Source organism: Oreochromis niloticus, linkage group LG1 (genome assembly GCF_001858045.2).
Source record: "Oreochromis niloticus isolate F11D_XX linkage group LG1, O_niloticus_UMD_NMBU, whole genome shotgun sequence".
Taxonomy (NCBI): domain Eukaryota; kingdom Metazoa; phylum Chordata; class Actinopteri; order Cichliformes; family Cichlidae; genus Oreochromis; species Oreochromis niloticus.
In genome coordinates, this window is record NC_031965.2 from 33,050,489 (window position 1) to 33,067,300 (window position 16,812).

Genomic DNA, 16,812 nt, shown 5'->3' on the forward strand with positions numbered 1-16,812 from the left:
TAGTCAAAGTCCTTAGGCATAAACAAAAGCGCTGTAGTACTACTTATAGTAGAAAGTGCTTTAGTGCTCAAATTGAGTAGAAAGACACTGCATAAGTACCAGTCCATTTACCATAAAAGTCACCAATGATCTGCTGGCCAGATATCTGCAGAATTATTGAATTCATAGTGGTGTAAAGCACGCCCACTCTGGAGCAGTGGAAGCACATTCTGCATACTGATAAATAACACCCCTCTACGTGGCAGTTTGATGGATGAGTCTGGGTTTGGCAAAAGCTAGAACATTACCTGCATGACTTCACTGTGCCAGCTGGGAAGTTTGGTGGAGGAGGGATAATGGTTTGGGGTTGCTTTTCGGGGGCTGGCCTAGGCTCCTTAGTTCCAGTGAAAGGAAATATTAATGTTTTAGCTTAACTAGATATTTTTTTTAGTTTATTTTATTTAGTTCTGTGCTTCTAACTTTGTGGGAAAAGTTAGGAGACGCTGGAAAATTCACTGGAAATTCCTCGAAGAAAAGTGGATTTAAGATCGGGCCTTACAAAAGCTCCTGTAGATGAAATGTCAAGGTGGCCCAAAGCAAGGCTTCTACAAATTAAAGAAATGATTACTTTTAAATTTAAAGGACTCAAAAAAGCAGGATGAATGTCAGTTACTGAGAGAACAGCTTTATAATCAAGCCTCCTGACAACTATCCAGGTTGCGGAGTGTGAATGGAACAAGCTGGTGTCCTGCCCAAAGCAACGCCCGCAGTGACAATATGGCTATAACGAATTAACACATTCCCTGTGGAGAGGCAGGATAGACACACAGAGAGAAATCTGCCGTGGAAAATCATTGAGGAAAAGCGTAGGAAAATATTAAGACTTGTTATTTTTTAAAAAGCCACCAAAATGGCTTCATTTCTTATATTTTCCATTTATGTTTCAAAATCAAAGATCCAAGGGATTTATATATTTCTAGATAAACTGTCCTGTAACATGATGACTTCCCAGCCAAACATCAATGACATAAGAGGCAAATGGTCAACCACCTGGCAACAAGCATACAAAAATGCACCTTTTAAGATGCCAGGCTCTGATTTTGACACCTTTAGGAAAGCCAAAACATATGGAGGGGGCAGGTTCCCAGCATTCAGCCATTTTTGTCTCCGCCGAGCAGGGATGATGGAGCAGATTGCAATTCTGATATTTCCTTGTTATATAATCCAAAGTAGAGACAGACAGGCAGAAAGCTGCGGTTCAGATTAACAGAGAAACAGACTTATGGAAAGACAGACATGAGGAGGCGGAGTAGCTGGTCAGAAAGAAAGTACACATTAAACTTTACATTAACACAGCCTGTTAAACTACTTTGCACAATTAAAGACACATTATTCCAGTAAAACCTTCTACATATTAAGAATAATATATAAAGCATCTACCACACTCTCCAATTTTATGGCCTTTTAACTTTTACTGAGCGTCGCAGTATTGGCAATAAAGTCGGCAGACAGAACAATGCACAGGCAGGCAGGCAAACCTGGCAGTGTGGGACATGCAAGAAATTCAAAGCAATCATCTGTGGCCTCCAGGGATAATCACTGCAAAGCCCCACTGTCCCATTCACTGAGGATAAAACCCACTGGATTAATCTGCAGGCCTACAGAACACACACACACACACACACACACTTACATAACACACAGACCACTCTTCCTCTCTTTTGCATGCTTTTCTTTCACTTTGGCATTCACAGCCTCTCTCTCACTTCTGCTCTCACAAACACACACAAAACCTAGAGCACACACACACACACACACACACACACACACACACACACACACACACACTTACACAATCTCCTCTCCTCCATTTCTTCTCTACATGTATACATTCAAATGGACACCTGTCAGTATACGTCTCTGTGCGCGCTCATTTAGACATGCAGATTGTTGACAGGCAAATATAGAGCTGTATATATTAGGTAAAAACACACTGTTTTGTTCGTACGTGTGACAAATGGGGGAAAAGGATGTAAAAACAGCATGGTTCTCCTCCTGCATGGACAACAGGATTAGAGTTATCACATGCTTGTGCTAACAACAAAAACATAAACGTCCTTAAAAGATAATCGCGGCTTCTTTGCAAAAGGATTTGTACTTTCGGTGTTGCACCGACTTTAACCTTGCTGTAAGGGTAAAACTGAAGCCATCAAAGGAATCGAGTTACTGCAGCTCGACGATGTCATTGTGATCGATAAGAAGGATCGTATCACCATTTTGAACATTTTATAAATGATAGTTTGATGAAGCACCAGGATCAAAATACAGAACAAACAACATTAAGTATTTCTTTGTCTATCCTTGATGTCTAACACATGCATAAAATGCATCTCCTATGTGGATATTTGCAAAAATGTTTTAATATGTATTTTAACATTTTTACATACATTTTTACATTTACCTGTGAAAAGACATTTTTTTTTACTGAAATAGATCCACCCAGCTCACCTGAACTGTAGGTCCATGGCAGGATGGACCCATGCTTTTCATGTTTCCATGAATCAATATTTTTATGCCAAATTCTGAAAATGCCAACTGAATATTTCAGCAGGAATCAAGACTCATCCATTATGTTGTCTAGTTTAGGTAGCTTTATGAATTGTATTCCTGTTCGTAGCTGACAACTGTGGCACCCAGTGTGGTCCTCTGCTGCAGCAGCCCATCTGCTTCAAGGTTCGATCTGTTGCGTGTCTGCGTGTCTGTAGATGCGCCTACCTTGGTTATAATGAGTGGTTATTTGAGTTGCCGTTGTTTTCCTGTCAGCTCAAAATAATCTTCCTATTCTCCTTTGATCTCTGGGATTTTCACCCAGTAAAGAGTGATTATCTGATTTGATAAGAGAAGTTGAACAGGTGTCCCCAACAAACTGGTAAGTGAGTGTACATCAATCTATTCCTCCTGTATATTGTTTGGTATGGTGAAAACTATAGGAATGGGGGTCTTTTAAAACTGAACACTTAAATTGATAAAAACTCACCCTATTAAAGCTAAACTCTGTAAGCAGCACTCATTCTGACTGACTCAGCTTTAAAAATTTAACTCTGTGGGTGCAACCAAAACATACTGGAGGGCTTCTTAAAACATCTGCCCCTCTCAGCCTTAGATTGATAAATGATGTGCCACCCAAACTAGTTTAAAGAGTGCATGTCAAAAACCAATCTGTGTATAAAAACCTCACAGGGTAAAATAGAAAAAGGCAGTCATTGCCAGAAGAAGATCCCTGTGCTCATTTTATTGCTCAAACCTAATAAGTGAGCAACAGAAGATTGTGATCTGGGCGCATAATCACTCGGGTTTGTCTATCATGTGGCAATTTCACAGAAGATTGCACTGAAATTTAACAGGAAGGCGTAAAGTGCAAAATGAATAAATAACAAGGGGAGTACATTTAAGAATCCAATGAAGAGGAAGGAGAGGAAAAGTTTGCTAAGCTGATGGTGTGTATGTGTGCGTGTTTGACAGATGTAGCGGGAGACTGGTGGTAATTTCTCACCTCTTTGTGGGCAGGGTGACAGAGTGGTGAGTGATAGGTGCTGTGGGGGAGGACGGGGGGATTGATCATGGTGGGGGGCAGGTATGTGCTAATGAAAGCAGGAAGCACTTTCTCACCAGGAAGCTGATTATTTGAGCACCCTGGGTTCATGTTAATCATAACATTTCAGCTCCAGAGAAACAGAGAAAATGTCCAAGCAAACAGCTGCAATTAACATTTCAGCAACCAAACCAGGTACACTTGGTTCACTGTACACCAGCTTTCAGCAAAATCAGGACACAAATGTAGGACAAATGTAAGATTTCTTTAGGTGAAAAAAACAAAACAAAAGTAAGTTTAATAAACTGAAGAAGAGCAGAATAAATCCAACAATAATCCAGTACAAGGAAAAACCAAAACTCAGTGGAATAACTCCAGAAAATAAACCAGGAATCCTACAGGAGCAGACCATAAAGAGAGAAAGACAGGAAAAAAAAAAGGCAAAGCAACCAGAGACACAAGAAAACATATTACCAAAGTAAAACAGGAAGTGATGGAGGAAAAAATAGACATGGAAACACAGGAAGTCCTAGGAAAACATTATTAATTAAATTTAACAAATTTGGACACGTCCAGCCTTTCTGAATCTGTTTGCTGCTTGGATAGTTGTATAAATATAACATGGTTTTGTTAGAAGTAAAGTTCACCTGTTGCAACTGAGATTTATATTTTTTTACATGCTGAATGCATTTGCATTTGCATAATTTAAAGCAGCAGAAAACCAAAATGCAAGATAGGGCATAGAATTGACTGGAAGTTGGATATGTTTCAATTAGTCCATGTTGGGTGTTCTGCAGTCATTTCCTGCCCTAATTGAAATATCCACCTGTTTACATCGAGTTACAAACAACACCAGGCTGCCAAAAAAAGACAACTCCCACACACACACACACACACACACACACACACACACACGTGTTGATCTGCTTAAGAGTCGGCCTGAGCTCTTTGTCCTCTCTGACATTAACACAGGTGCACATGCAGGAAGGGGAGAAAGACAGGAGCAGTTTCTACTTTAACTTGAGTTTAAATTCATTAACAAAATTCATAACTGAATTCAACCTTAATGTTGCAATTGTGCAGCTTCAGTCAAAGGAGTGACTATTGTACACGTTTTCTCAGACAGGGCCTTAAAAACCAGAATCTTAAAAGAATTATTTCAATACGTATATGCTGACCTCTGATCTTTTTTTTTCTGCTTCTGTTTTTCTTGCACCTGACGCTCCTAACCGAACATCCATCTTTCCCTCATGAAAATTATCTGTTACCATTAACGGGTCCCTGTTCACTGTGTCTGTACGGTCCTCTCGAAAAAGGAAGTGAAGGAGACGTGAAAAGTCATACCTTTGGATTAAAACAGATCTGGACCACAAACAGCCTGGCCACTTTATAAAAACAGTAAGTGTGATAACGAATGCTGTCTCACTTGTTTCCAGAGCGCAGAAACTAGATTCAGGTATTTTTCAGGACTCACTGCTTCAGTTTGCCTCGTTTCACAAATAGATTAACTTCAGATTTTCATTTTGGGGGAACACTTTGAGAACAAACGTTTCGCTTTGGGCGTTAAGTATTTTTCAGCATGTTTCAGACCCGGGAGCTGTCCAAGGTCCTGAACCTGCACACGGCTTTTCTGTTTAATGGCCAGCTACACCTACAAGCTTCCAGAAACATGAAAAACAAGATTACAAAGTCTGTGTTATCCTGTTGTTTAATCCTTACATTAAACAACCACTCTTCCCCTGTGACAGAAAACAGAAAACAGCCAAAAGTTCAAACAATTCAGCACATGCGTCGACACAGAGTCGCTACAAACACAACAGAAACACCTCAGCAACATGGTCCTCGTTTCCCCCCAGATATCATTGTCTCACAAACAGAAAATAACCCAACAAATATGACGCGGTCCTACAGCTGAGAACTCTGTCACGTCCTGGGACGTATAATCTGCTAAAACCTGAAATCTGGAAAATCATTCAAACTTTAATTATCGCTCATCTTTTGATTATTCTGTGGGTCAAAATGAGAGGATTAAAGGAAATCGAATCAAACCGACCTGGTTAAGTTTCTTCAGCTCTTTCTCTTCTTTTTCTTTTGCTGTATGTTTGTACAGGGTGAAGATGTCTGTCCGTCCAGCCGCTCCGTTCAACGGGACTGTCCCCACCCCCCAATCCCCACGCCCTCCGCTGGATCAGCACCGCCCTCCTCCCTAACCGCCACAGCAAGCGTTAATCTCCGCAGGTCTACTCATCACACACTTCCTGTTAATGATTCACAAAATAAAACCTGCGAAGGAACTGTGTAGTTACATTAAGTGAAAACTGTGTATAACTTGACTGGTGTTTGGTTATTAGGCGGTGCATACACAGGTAGTGTGCCTCAGTTAAGCTCCTCACATCCTCAGAAGTTAAACAAAAAACTTTTGGACTATAAACTATTGGAAGCAAAAATAAATGAATAATACACATTTGCCTAACATTTGTGAAAGATCCCCGGTTTGATTCCATGGGAAGACACAAATTCCTTGAGGTTTGCATTAAGAAGGACGTCAGGCATTAAGCACAAGTCAACCAGGCAGTGCTACCTGCTCTCCTTAGATAATTAGAGATTAGATAAAATACAAGAAAATGTAGCTACTTCAGACAATAAGTTTAATAAACTAGGTTTGGTTTAAATTTGACAGTCATGTCACCTGATTTCCTGTCTCACTGATGCCTCTCACAAAATGGCCGCGCCCTCTGACGTCAGCGGTAACGGATAAAAAGGTAGGGCAGCTGTGCGCTGCTCAAAGCCATGTTGGCTGCAGGATGCTGTCTGTGTCCTTTGTTAATCAGGCAGAGCTGCAGGCTGATCTGCACAAACTGCAGATTATTGTCTGTGATCTAAATTCACGGTGCTTTAGTCCGAATGTTAGAAAGAGTTAGAAAGCAGAGTGACTGACAAAGAAAACTTTTTGCTGAAGGAAATCAAATGAAAAGAATATTAAATGTGAGAAAGCGAGATTCTGACAAAAATCAGATTTTCCATATTAAAACTGACAGAGCGAGTCAGTGTGCATTGCTCTTTTAGACCTTGTCTTTGTCTACACAGACAAATGAGCGCTACAAACTTGTTGCCCAGTTTTTCTGCTCTTTTGCCAATTTTTTTTTTCAGTGCAGGTGATTAATGTGATTTGAGGGATAGAAAAGGGAGTATTCAAAGAAAATGTTATTTATTTATAGCATATTCCTGACATAAATCCAAAAGCGTGTAGTTCAAGTTCTTTTCTATTCTTTAAAAAAAAAAAAATTGGTATACAGAGATTTTCATAGTTACAAGTATGATGATTTTATTTCCTTCCCTAAATATTTTTTTTAATAACCTTACGTCCCCTTACAGCCTCCACAGAGCATACTTCCTGTCACAAGCATCTCTAATATCCATCCATGTGTGTTTATGTGCACACAGAGCCCAAAAAGCCTCTTGAGATTGTCCTCTGTGTGCTCAGCTGTTTGCCCCTGGAGTCCTTGACTTTACATAATCACAAAAATGCTAAAATGCTTGAAAAGGCATGCTGCAAGGGCAACACATCTTCTTTATTATTTTATTATAAAACAACACAATGTTTTGCAATGAAATAATATCTCCTCTTTTGGTGCTTAAAAGGCAAGTGTGATAAATGGAGTTCAATTTAACACACTACAGATTTTTAGCTATTATGACTCTTTAAACAAGATGTTTATACGTTTTAATCAATTCATAAAGTTCTGTCAAAAGGTCTTTTTAACTGGAGAAATTGCAGAAATTAGAAGCTGTTGTTTCTTTTTTTAAGATGAAAATTTGCTCGTGTGCACTCTTTTTTTCAGCTTTTATTTATTGTACTTTAACGGATATGTGGCCTCAGATGACTCACATCTGCAGAAGCAAACAGCATACGTGCAAGACAAACATTAAGTAGGTCAAAAGGTGAGAGCCATGGTGCCTTGATTATTTCTGAGACTGTGGAGAGATCACATTAGAGAGGTCCTAATGAGCTGGGGAAAGAAGTTTAATGTAAAGGCTTAGCAGTGATCAGATCATATCATCTTTCTCCCACACTGTCAAAAAAAACGCATGAAAAAAAATTATGTCGCTACACTTTTCCAATTGTCTGCCAGCCAGTGTCCTTTGAGCCAATCAGCCCTTAGTTCTTGTTCTTTAAATTTGTTGTTTTGTCAAGCAAGTGCTTACTCTGCTCCATCAGCAGCATGTGGTGATCCTACACTAGTCCTTGTCATCTCTCCTAGTTTAATGGATTAATGTCCTTATCGCCCTACTGTCTTCTTCCTCATTATTTACTACTAAAACACTAAAACATTCTCCAGAAATCCAGTTGACCCTCGAGACCTGAAAGCAGCTGATTAGCAGCAGAATTGATCTATGCAGGTGATGGAATGGCTTTTCTCATGTGTTCTTACTAACCCATTTAAAAAAGCCATTAAAGACCTCCCTCCCAGTTGATGATCCAATAGCAATAAAGTCAAGAACCCAATAACACTGTGACACTGTGTTGCCACTGACTGAAACAGTCCTCCTCGAGTGTTTGAAAATGGCTCAGAGTGCAAATTTATGCATAGCACAGAACATCCAGCAAAGAGACATTTCCAAGTGATTACTCTGATGTGTGACAGTTGGGAACTGGCAACTGGCTGCGTCAATTGAATACATATAATTTGATAAGTATTTAGCTATCATTTACAAAACAGTGACAGGATTCATGCTGCATAATGTGTAGAGTACTACACGTGTGGTATTGGGACATTTGAATACTGCACTGCACTATTGTTAATCATAAAACCCACGCAGCTACAAAGATATCAACTCATTTTCCGGGTGTATAGTAATCTACACCTGTACCTGAAACTGACTGGCTGAATTTAATGAAACTCAGAGGTGGAGGAGGTGGAGGAGAGGCAAAGGGACAGGTCATTAACTTTTGGATCAGGTCTGAATCCCTTTGTTTATGTGCTATTGTTATGTTTTTTGTTGTCTTTTCTACCTTTTCGCTTTGAAGTACAAACATGTGTTGCAACAGTGAGCCATGAATTATGCCTAATAGACCTAGAACAAGATTCCAAGTTATCCTCAGGCACATGCTGTTTGACAGCTGAGCAACCACAGCATACAAGTCGGCTGTGGACAAACATTCTGTTTTCAGTGATATTTGGACAATGTTTGTCGCTGACTTATCAAATACTACAGTCCTGGTACTGATCTCTGTGCGGAAGAACAGATGTTATCTTTGGGAGAAAAGTGCAGTTTTCATTTCACCTAAATCAGCTTCAAATGGAAGTTGGGAACAACAGTAGTTCAGGAGGAAGAGCAGGTCGTCTACTGAGGCTAACCCTAACACCCCACCATCCACCACCTTTGACATAAATGATTGAAATTCTCAGCATCTGTCACTGATAAAGTAAATTGTTTAAGTATGACAAACAGACACATTAAAAATGCCAGCATATAATATAATATGGGTTAAGAAAGTGAACGTACCACACCAGGCTCTAAAAACACCATCTGAGAAATCTTGACTTCTCACAACACCAGTCCATCTGCACAAGGATTTGCAATCTTTTGGGGAAAAAAAAACACTAATCTCACCTTTTAAATTTGTTTCCTTCAGATTCATCTGAGCTCACGTGTTCAATTTGCACTGATTACTTTCTGGTCATGTGTTCTCACAGTGCTGTGTTTATGTACAAATTCATGAGGCTTTGCTTTGCCTGTGTCTTTATGTGAGCATAAAGTATGGACGAGTGATATTTCATATGTGCAGGCAGCTGAGATGCAATAGTCCCAGAGGGAGGGCAGAAAGCTGAAGCACCAGTCAGAGAGGATCATGGTATCGCATCTGTCTGAACATGCCATCGATCCAGGTAATGGAGCCGCTCCGCTTTCCTCTCAACAACCCTCTGTTATTATGCAGCAGCTACAGATGTCTTTGGAGGACTCATTGCACAAAATGCAAACGATAAAGAAAATAAGAAATGTGAAAGGCAGGGTATGCTGCTAGCATGTTCAGCAGGGGATAGTTGGTATATTAGAGGAATAAATAAGAAAAAGAAGTCTGACTCAGGAGTTACGCAAAGCTCCCCTGGCATGCTTGGCTCAAGGCTAACTGGCACAAGACCTTCCTGTTGGCAGGATGTTTTTTATATCCCACATTATGGGAAGCCAAAGAGCTAGACTCTCCTGACCTACTGACACAAACAACTGTACATCACTGAATGCCAGAATTATAAAGATGGTGATATAGCCAAGCAGCTGATGTTTAAGTCTAACAAAAAAAAAAAAAAACATGCAGTCTTAGTTGTGAAATGCAAAGAAAGTGAAAACTCAAGTGGAAAGTTTTTTGGGCGATCTGGGCAGCAATTTCAATCATCTGTAACACATCAGTCACATGAAAGAGAACAAAAAATAAATAAAATCTAAACCTATATTGTTTTATAGACTGAACTCTTCCACTACAAACTAAACTAAGAAACAAACTAAGTGAACTGCTTTATTACATACAACAATTCTCATTCTCAGATCTTCTCCTAGTATCTGTTTTTCACTTTTATTTGTTAGTTTAGTTCAAATTACATAATTAGTTTAGGGAGAGAAGTTCTGGGTTCTGGCCCATCGTGTGGCTGACCCAAGGCTACTTCTTTTTATTTATTTTTCCCAGATCTCCAGACCTTGTGCAATAAGACTGCTATACGTGCAATTCTTCTTCTGACGAAGTTGTGTTTTTGTATTTTCCTACTCAGTTGTATATAGTATTTGTATTTCTATTTTATTCTATTGTATATATTATTCTATTCTATTTTATTCTATTGTATATAGTATTTTATTTTATTTTATTGTATTTTATTGCATTCCAGTGTTTTCTAATTTCTGCTACATAACTTTGCACTTTTGCTGTAACAAAACAAATTTCCCACCTGTGGGACTAATAAAGGCCATCTTATCTTATCTTATCTTATCTTTGAGTTATTGTTATAAAGGAGAACGGCATGGTGGTGCAGAGGTTGGTGCTTACATGGATACAGTGAAAAGGTGACTACGGCATGTTTTTTGTTGTGGCTTTAACAACATACTGTAAGACTGACATGATTCTCACAGGCTTCAGACCCGAGTCACATTAAAAGCTGTGTTTTCTCAGACATTTCAGAATTTTATGTAATGGATCTGATAATAGATGCTTCTGTCCTCTCTGCAGTTTTCTTTATGGACGACTGTTATGATGAACTCTCTTTTGTAAGACAAACACAAATTCAAAGTCAAACATCAGTCAATATTTACTGCCAAACAAAACAAATGATAAATTAGAACTGTACAATATGGTAATAAACATTACACACACACACACGCATATCAGTTCAACAAGAGAAACACACAGCCCTGCTTGTGTTTAAATCTCTCTTCGAATGTGTATCTCTCTTCAGGCAGACAGATGAGTCTGTGGCCTTTAAACCCTAAAAAGTGTGAATATCTGACTTTTTGGTTTGCGTAATTTTTTTTCTTCTAAACACAGAGTGTGTTATTATAATTCTTGTTATGACAAAAAGACATTGCTGTTAAGATATAAAATGGTCAAATCTTAAAAGCTGATATAGAATATAACAAACTGTGATTTCTCATAACCTGTCAAATAAACGCGAGTTAGAGGTGTCACGATAACATGTATTGAAAATCCTGATATTTAAAAATGAAATGTAAATAGTGTCAATGCACAATATGAAAAAAACTTTGTTTTGTATGCTTTTGTAGGGTTAAGCATCATAGCATCTCTCGCCATGTCTATGAATTGCATTTTGAGTTTAATTAATTGGCCAATAAACACAGTTATTGAATCTGATTGAAAGCATAAGTACAGTAGTTTCTTTTTCAACCACTCATATTACAATATTATAATCATGAAGTTTACGTCTGATATCGTGACAGCCCTAACATGAATCCTTGGCTCATTGTCTTTAGTAGGTCTTAAGAGTTCACAAAAACTGACTAAGAACATGAATTCATGCAGTATGTTGTCTCAAATGTAGATTTTCTATTTTAGACATTCACTTTAATTTCTGCAGAAATTAACACACATCAAACTGATAAACATTCTGTGAACTTACAAACCTTCAAATATTCTTCGGTTATCATAAAAACAAAGCATGCTACAAATGTTAACACCTCAAAGATCACTCTGCAATCAATGAGTCTGCTGCAAAAAGCTTCAGTGGAAAAAAAACATCTTATTCCACAAAGATTAAAGTGTTTGTTCTTAAAAGTGCCCTGTTATGAGTGGGTAGTTACCATTTAATGAGCACTACTGTGCACTGCTGCTGACCTCCCCCACACACACAGGAATGCAAAGCTCTGAAATGTTGAGCTTTGTGTCCGTCATCTGACCTACCAAACATCTGCATACGCTGCTTCTGCCAGGTCCTTTATCAAGTAGCAAGCCACAGACATTCAAGATCCACAGCTGACGTTATATGTCAGTGCATGAGTGGGGGAGGGGAGAGAGAAGGAAATGAGATCACCCCTGGAGGTCAAAGGTTCGGAGGCAGTGACTGGAGCAGCAGTAGGCTACAAAACTCACAGTGGTCCTGAATAGGAAAGAAGAAGGACGTAAGTATGCATGTTAAATTCTTCTTTAGGGGCAAACTGGAAAAGATGGTGTGTTTGCCTGACCTGCGGTGCACTCCTGCCAGGGCGGTGTCACGGAGGGGGAAGAGTTTGGGGTAGATGATGGTGAACATGGCTTGGCTGCATCGGTGACAGTGACCGAGGGGGAACTGCAGTAGATCCCGCAGGCTCCTTGGGAGGGTGATGGGAGGCAGCAAGCTGAGCTCTAAAAACAGCAGTAAACAAAAACGGTGCCGTTAAAGTTTGAAGTCGTTTGATTAATAACCAGCAGGTGTTTTCTAACGTAAGAGTGAACACTGTCTCCTCACCTGTTGGGCGGCGGTGGTAGATGCGGTGCAGGGTCCTCATAGCCAGCTCTTCCAGGGGAACAACATTTTCTGTCTCTGAGCCCACCACCTTCACTTCAGCTGGCAGGCCGACCAAGGCTTCACTCAATTCTTCACCCAACATTTCACCAAGTCCACCCTCCAGCGCTTGAGCAGATAAGCCACATCTGCAGGAGAACAACACACACAAATACAAGTATGCAGCCCATTAAGTCTGCAGTTGTACTTAGTAAAGATGCTACAAACCACCTTCATTTTATACAAGACGTATATCAATATCCTCCCCTCACATGTGCAGATCTTAAGATGATATCTTAAGACAGCTTCACCACTGTGCAGAGGATAATACTTACCACCTCGCTCTTGTCCCAACCAGCCACATTCTCTATACATTTAGTATTTACACTTTTCCAACAGTCTGTGGGCTAAACACCACTTAATTTATTGGCTAACTTATATCCAACATCATGGAACTGCATTTCTTTTTCACTCTGCTTATCAGCAATGACCTTTATCAGTTGTCTTAAACTGTATCTGTTGAGTTGTTGGGATGGTGTATTACCCGCTGCAGCCGATAACTTTGTTGTACAAGTAGGACGGGAGTCCTTTCAGGTCCACATTGTTGTCCACAAACACAAACTGCATCTCCCGTGATCTGCCCAGATCTGAAACACACAAAGATTTCAACACCACCTCGCTTATTTTATCGTCACCACTACAGCAAGTAATGGAGGGACAGAGAAGAGGATTCACCAACCCAGTGGTAGGAAGGTCAGCCGGTTAGCTGCCATAGAGAGCTGGTTAAGGCGGTGGAGCCAGCAGAGCTGCCGGGGAACGTGGCTCAGCAGGTTGTGGTCCGCTGTCAGATTCTGTAGTGAGAGACAGCGATGCAGTCGGTCCGGTAGAGACATCAGCTGATTCATCGACACGTCGAGCGTCTCCAAGTCCTGCAGATCACCAATCTCTGCAGGTGTCACAAATATGTGAGATATGTAAATCTCAGATAAAGCTGCAAAACTTCATCATTTGAAAAAAAGAAAAATCACATTTTGTCAAACTTTTATCAAAAATTTGATTTGTATTTGTTGTTCCTCGTTGGATGCCTTAAAACCAAAGGGTTTCCAAACATCTGAACTAGACATAACATCTTTGTTGACAGGTCTTTTTTCATCATCTTGGCTAAAGCTGATGTAAGCCCATCATACCCTCCTTTTAGAAAGAGGCAGGAGCCTGTGGGATTTCTAAAACAAAACGAGAGCATCACTGCAAAAAGAACAGCAGCACAGTCAAATGAATATATTATTTTGGAACCACAGCTGTAACTGAATATACTCTCTGGTTTTGGTTAAGTATACTTTGATACCCAGGCTGGAAGCACTATGTTTCTCATCACTACTATTTTTATTTTACAGACACTGTCTCACAGTTAGGATGAAATTCAGTCAACAGAAATCATGACACTCCAAAAAGAAATTGTTGGTGTTGTCACTAAGTTCAGTAAACATTCCTGGTAAATCAAGAACCATGGCAAAAAGAAAACAGGCAAACAGATATGTTACTGAGAGTTTGACCACTATGAACACAACAAATAATAATCTAAAGGTTTCAAGTTATTTACAAAATCCACAGAGGGTGACTATTTTTATTTATTTTAAAGTATATGAAATTGCACAACCACCTTTCAGCTTCAGCTACACTACTTATAAGCTCCTCCAAAATCTGTGTTTAAATAAACCAAACTTTTCTCTCGAGTGGAGCTCTGCTGCTCTCTGCTGGCAATTAAAATATTTACAAGTAGGGAAACCAAACACGCTGGGAAAAAGGCAACCGTTCAAAGGGATTTTATGCCAAACATCAAATATAAGTCTTACTCTTACGGAGAAATTACTGAAGCAGGTAAAAGCATTACCAATACATGCATGTTGTACATGTTTTGCTCTTTTTTGTAATATGCAGCTTTAAGAGTAAACAATTTTATTCCAGTAAAGTTTTGTTTTGACGCTTTTATGTAAGACAAGTGCCAATCAATAGTTTAAACATGAATAGATTAGCCAATCGTGTTGTTGCACTGACAAATGTACAGAGTAGAATTTTATGACAGTTTCCAGCAGACATTTCTCTGTGCTCATAAAGACACAGGTAAGCACAGTTATTTTTTAGGGTTTTTTTTGTATTTTTCTTTGCTTTCTGTAATGTGAATAAGCACATTTTGTTCAATGATCTCATTTAATTAAGTTATAATGATATAAAAATGTTACCCAGGTATAGTGTAAGTATAACCTTTTTTTTGGGGGGGGGGGGGGTAAATTCTGGTTTGTGTCAGATTTTGCAAACAAAGCTTAAAATTCAGCTTTCATGTCTCTGTGACCATTGTAATTAAATGAGACTCTCTTTATCACTATAAACTATACAATGCTAACCCTTGTTACACAGGGGTTAGCAATGTTAAATTTCATTCATTGTGGTTTGTGCTGCTGCAATAATAATGTATGGCTGGCACAAAATCAGAAGGAACATCTGGTCTAGGTATGCGTACATAAACCAATGCCCCTGAATAAAGGACTCAGGCTACTAGCTGAAAACGTACCAAAGAATGTAAAATAATGTAAAATAATTTAAGCCTCTTAAAGGAAATCTAAAAACAAGACAGACAACTGTTGTGTCTTACCTGGAGGAAGGCATTTCAGCTGGTTATTGGACAGTCTCAGGTGCCGCAAAGACCTCAGTCTGCCGATCTCTGGACAGAGAACCTGCAGGGCATTATTGCTCAGGTCTAACGACTGCAGTCTGGCCAAGTTTCCAATAGCTGAGAATGAAACTAATGTTAATATTCAAACAAGTCAATTAAACACTGTTATTAACATTATTGTACAGGACAATGGGCTTACCCTCAGGAATAATGACCAAGTTGTTTGAGTGCAAATACCTGAAATGTACAAGAAGACAGTAAGACAATTACAGCTATGGTGTTTGCTGTTGAAAACACCTAAATGTGAGAGACAGTTCATCTCATTTAGTGATGCAACATCTGGTGGTTAACTTCACTAGAAACTTAATAATAACACAAAACACACCATCAATGTCCTACAGCATGTGTCAACTCTCTGTTGTCATCATTTATACAACAAACCTTAGTTTAGCAAAATACTTACAGTTCAATGAGATTTGGGAGTTTTTGAGCAAGATTGTCAGGCTGATAAAGACAGAGCAAAAGCAGAAGTAGTTAGAAATTCTGTTTGGGTTTCATAAGTGTCTCATATGGTAAAATGAACATGCACTGTGTGGATACCAGTGTAGTGAGTGAGTTTCTCTTCATGTAAAGTCTCTCCAAAAACTGCAGGCCTTCATCTTTCAGCAGCTCCACGGGGAAAATGTTCAGGTTTTTGTAATTAAGAAACAGGTTTTTGTGGCGCTCCTGCTTGGCCATGAATATGGTCTCATGAAGTTCGGTTGCCATCGCTAAGGAGACCTCTCGTCCTCCGGTGGAGGGGCCCTGGCAGTGCCTCCTACCTCTATGGCATCACTAGATCCTGACAGACAAACACATAAGCAGACGTCCTGACAGATATTCAAGCTGCAATGGCGACATGAGGTGGACCCAGACCACATTAACAGGGGGTTTTCATGTTATGTGCAACTACAGTTAATGGCTCACGGTTGCATAAGGTAGGAACCTGTTAGTTCATTTAATATTAGACAAAATTAGACGCCAAATGACACACAAGAAAACACAATAAGTAGTAATATCTGTTGTTTTAAACTATTAGCATGACAGCTAACAGGCTGCTACTGTCCAATAACATGAAAACTGTAGTTTACCTCAGCTTTGCAGGGCCATTTTAATCCCCTTTAAACCTCACATATACTCGTAACCAGCTTAATGCGCCATATATGATGTCAAAGGTAAACTACCCGTTAACTAGCAAATGGTTGCTAAACAACAACAACCAACCATGGCCAGACGTCACAGCTACCTCCTTCTTCTTCTTAGTCTTCTTCCTGTGAGGAAGTTTTCGGCGGACTAGACGCAGCAAAGGGACCTTACTGCCCTCATCAGGTCATTCGTGTATTTCTAGTTCCGCTTTCTCGCGAGATGACGCAAAAAGAATGGGCTCTATGGAACTGTAGTCCAAAGATGTAAATCTTTCAGGATAAACATTTTTGTAGATTATTGTTACAAAAGACTGTTTTTGAAAAATAAGCAACACGATTCAGCCATTTATGTTAACCTATTATATAAATTCAGTCTCATTTGTTCCCTCCGCTCATGTTATT

General features: G+C 39.4%; 2 protein-coding genes across 4 annotated transcripts in view; both read right to left on the reverse strand.

Annotated features, from left to right (window-relative positions):
- Positions 1 to 5,774, reverse strand: part of LOC100696143 (synaptosomal-associated protein 25-A) — a 38,418-nt gene extending 32,644 nt beyond the window's left edge. The window contains exon 1 of one of the 2 annotated variants that reach the window (XM_005447687.4): positions 5,625 to 5,774. The gene's annotated coding sequence lies outside the window, so the exon portion shown is untranslated. The remainder of the gene's footprint in view (positions 1 to 5,624) is intronic. The other variant, XM_003437687.4, reaches the window with a different exon arrangement.
- A 5,070-nt stretch (positions 5,775 to 10,844) lies between these two features.
- On the reverse strand, positions 10,845 to 16,634 carry lrrc28 (leucine rich repeat containing 28). 2 transcript variants are annotated; one of them, XM_005447688.4, is made up of 10 exons: positions 16,490 to 16,634; positions 15,827 to 16,067; positions 15,690 to 15,730; positions 15,426 to 15,463; positions 15,206 to 15,343; positions 13,295 to 13,501; positions 13,100 to 13,202; positions 12,520 to 12,704; positions 12,257 to 12,416; positions 10,845 to 12,171 (listed from the first exon to the last, which is right to left on the reverse strand). In XM_005447688.4, exons 2-10 carry the CDS (start codon positions 15,992 to 15,994, stop codon positions 12,102 to 12,104), a joined length of 1,110 nt encoding a protein of 369 aa, XP_005447745.1. In that variant the 5' UTR covers positions 15,995 to 16,067; positions 16,490 to 16,634; the 3' UTR covers positions 10,845 to 12,101. The 2 variants fall into 2 exon arrangements, with proteins under 2 accessions (XP_005447745.1, XP_003437736.1); XM_003437688.5 differs by having other exon boundaries at positions 16,357 to 16,544.
- Between the last annotated feature and the right edge of the window lie 178 nt (positions 16,635 to 16,812).

Bases quoted from the DNA above. Each gene is read 5' to 3' on its own strand.
- lrrc28 (XM_005447688.4), bottom strand. From the start codon at position 15,994: ATGGCAACCGAACTTCATGAGACCATATTCATGGCCAAGCAGGAGCGC. The intron at 15,731-15,826 runs GTATCCACACAG...TGTCTTTATCAG, and splicing joins GAAACTCACTCACTACACTG to CCTGACAATCTTGCTCAAAA. The intron at 13,203-13,294 runs GTTGGTGAATCC...TGTGTGTTTCAG, and splicing joins GCTGACCTTCCTACCACTGG to ATCTGGGCAGATCACGGGAG.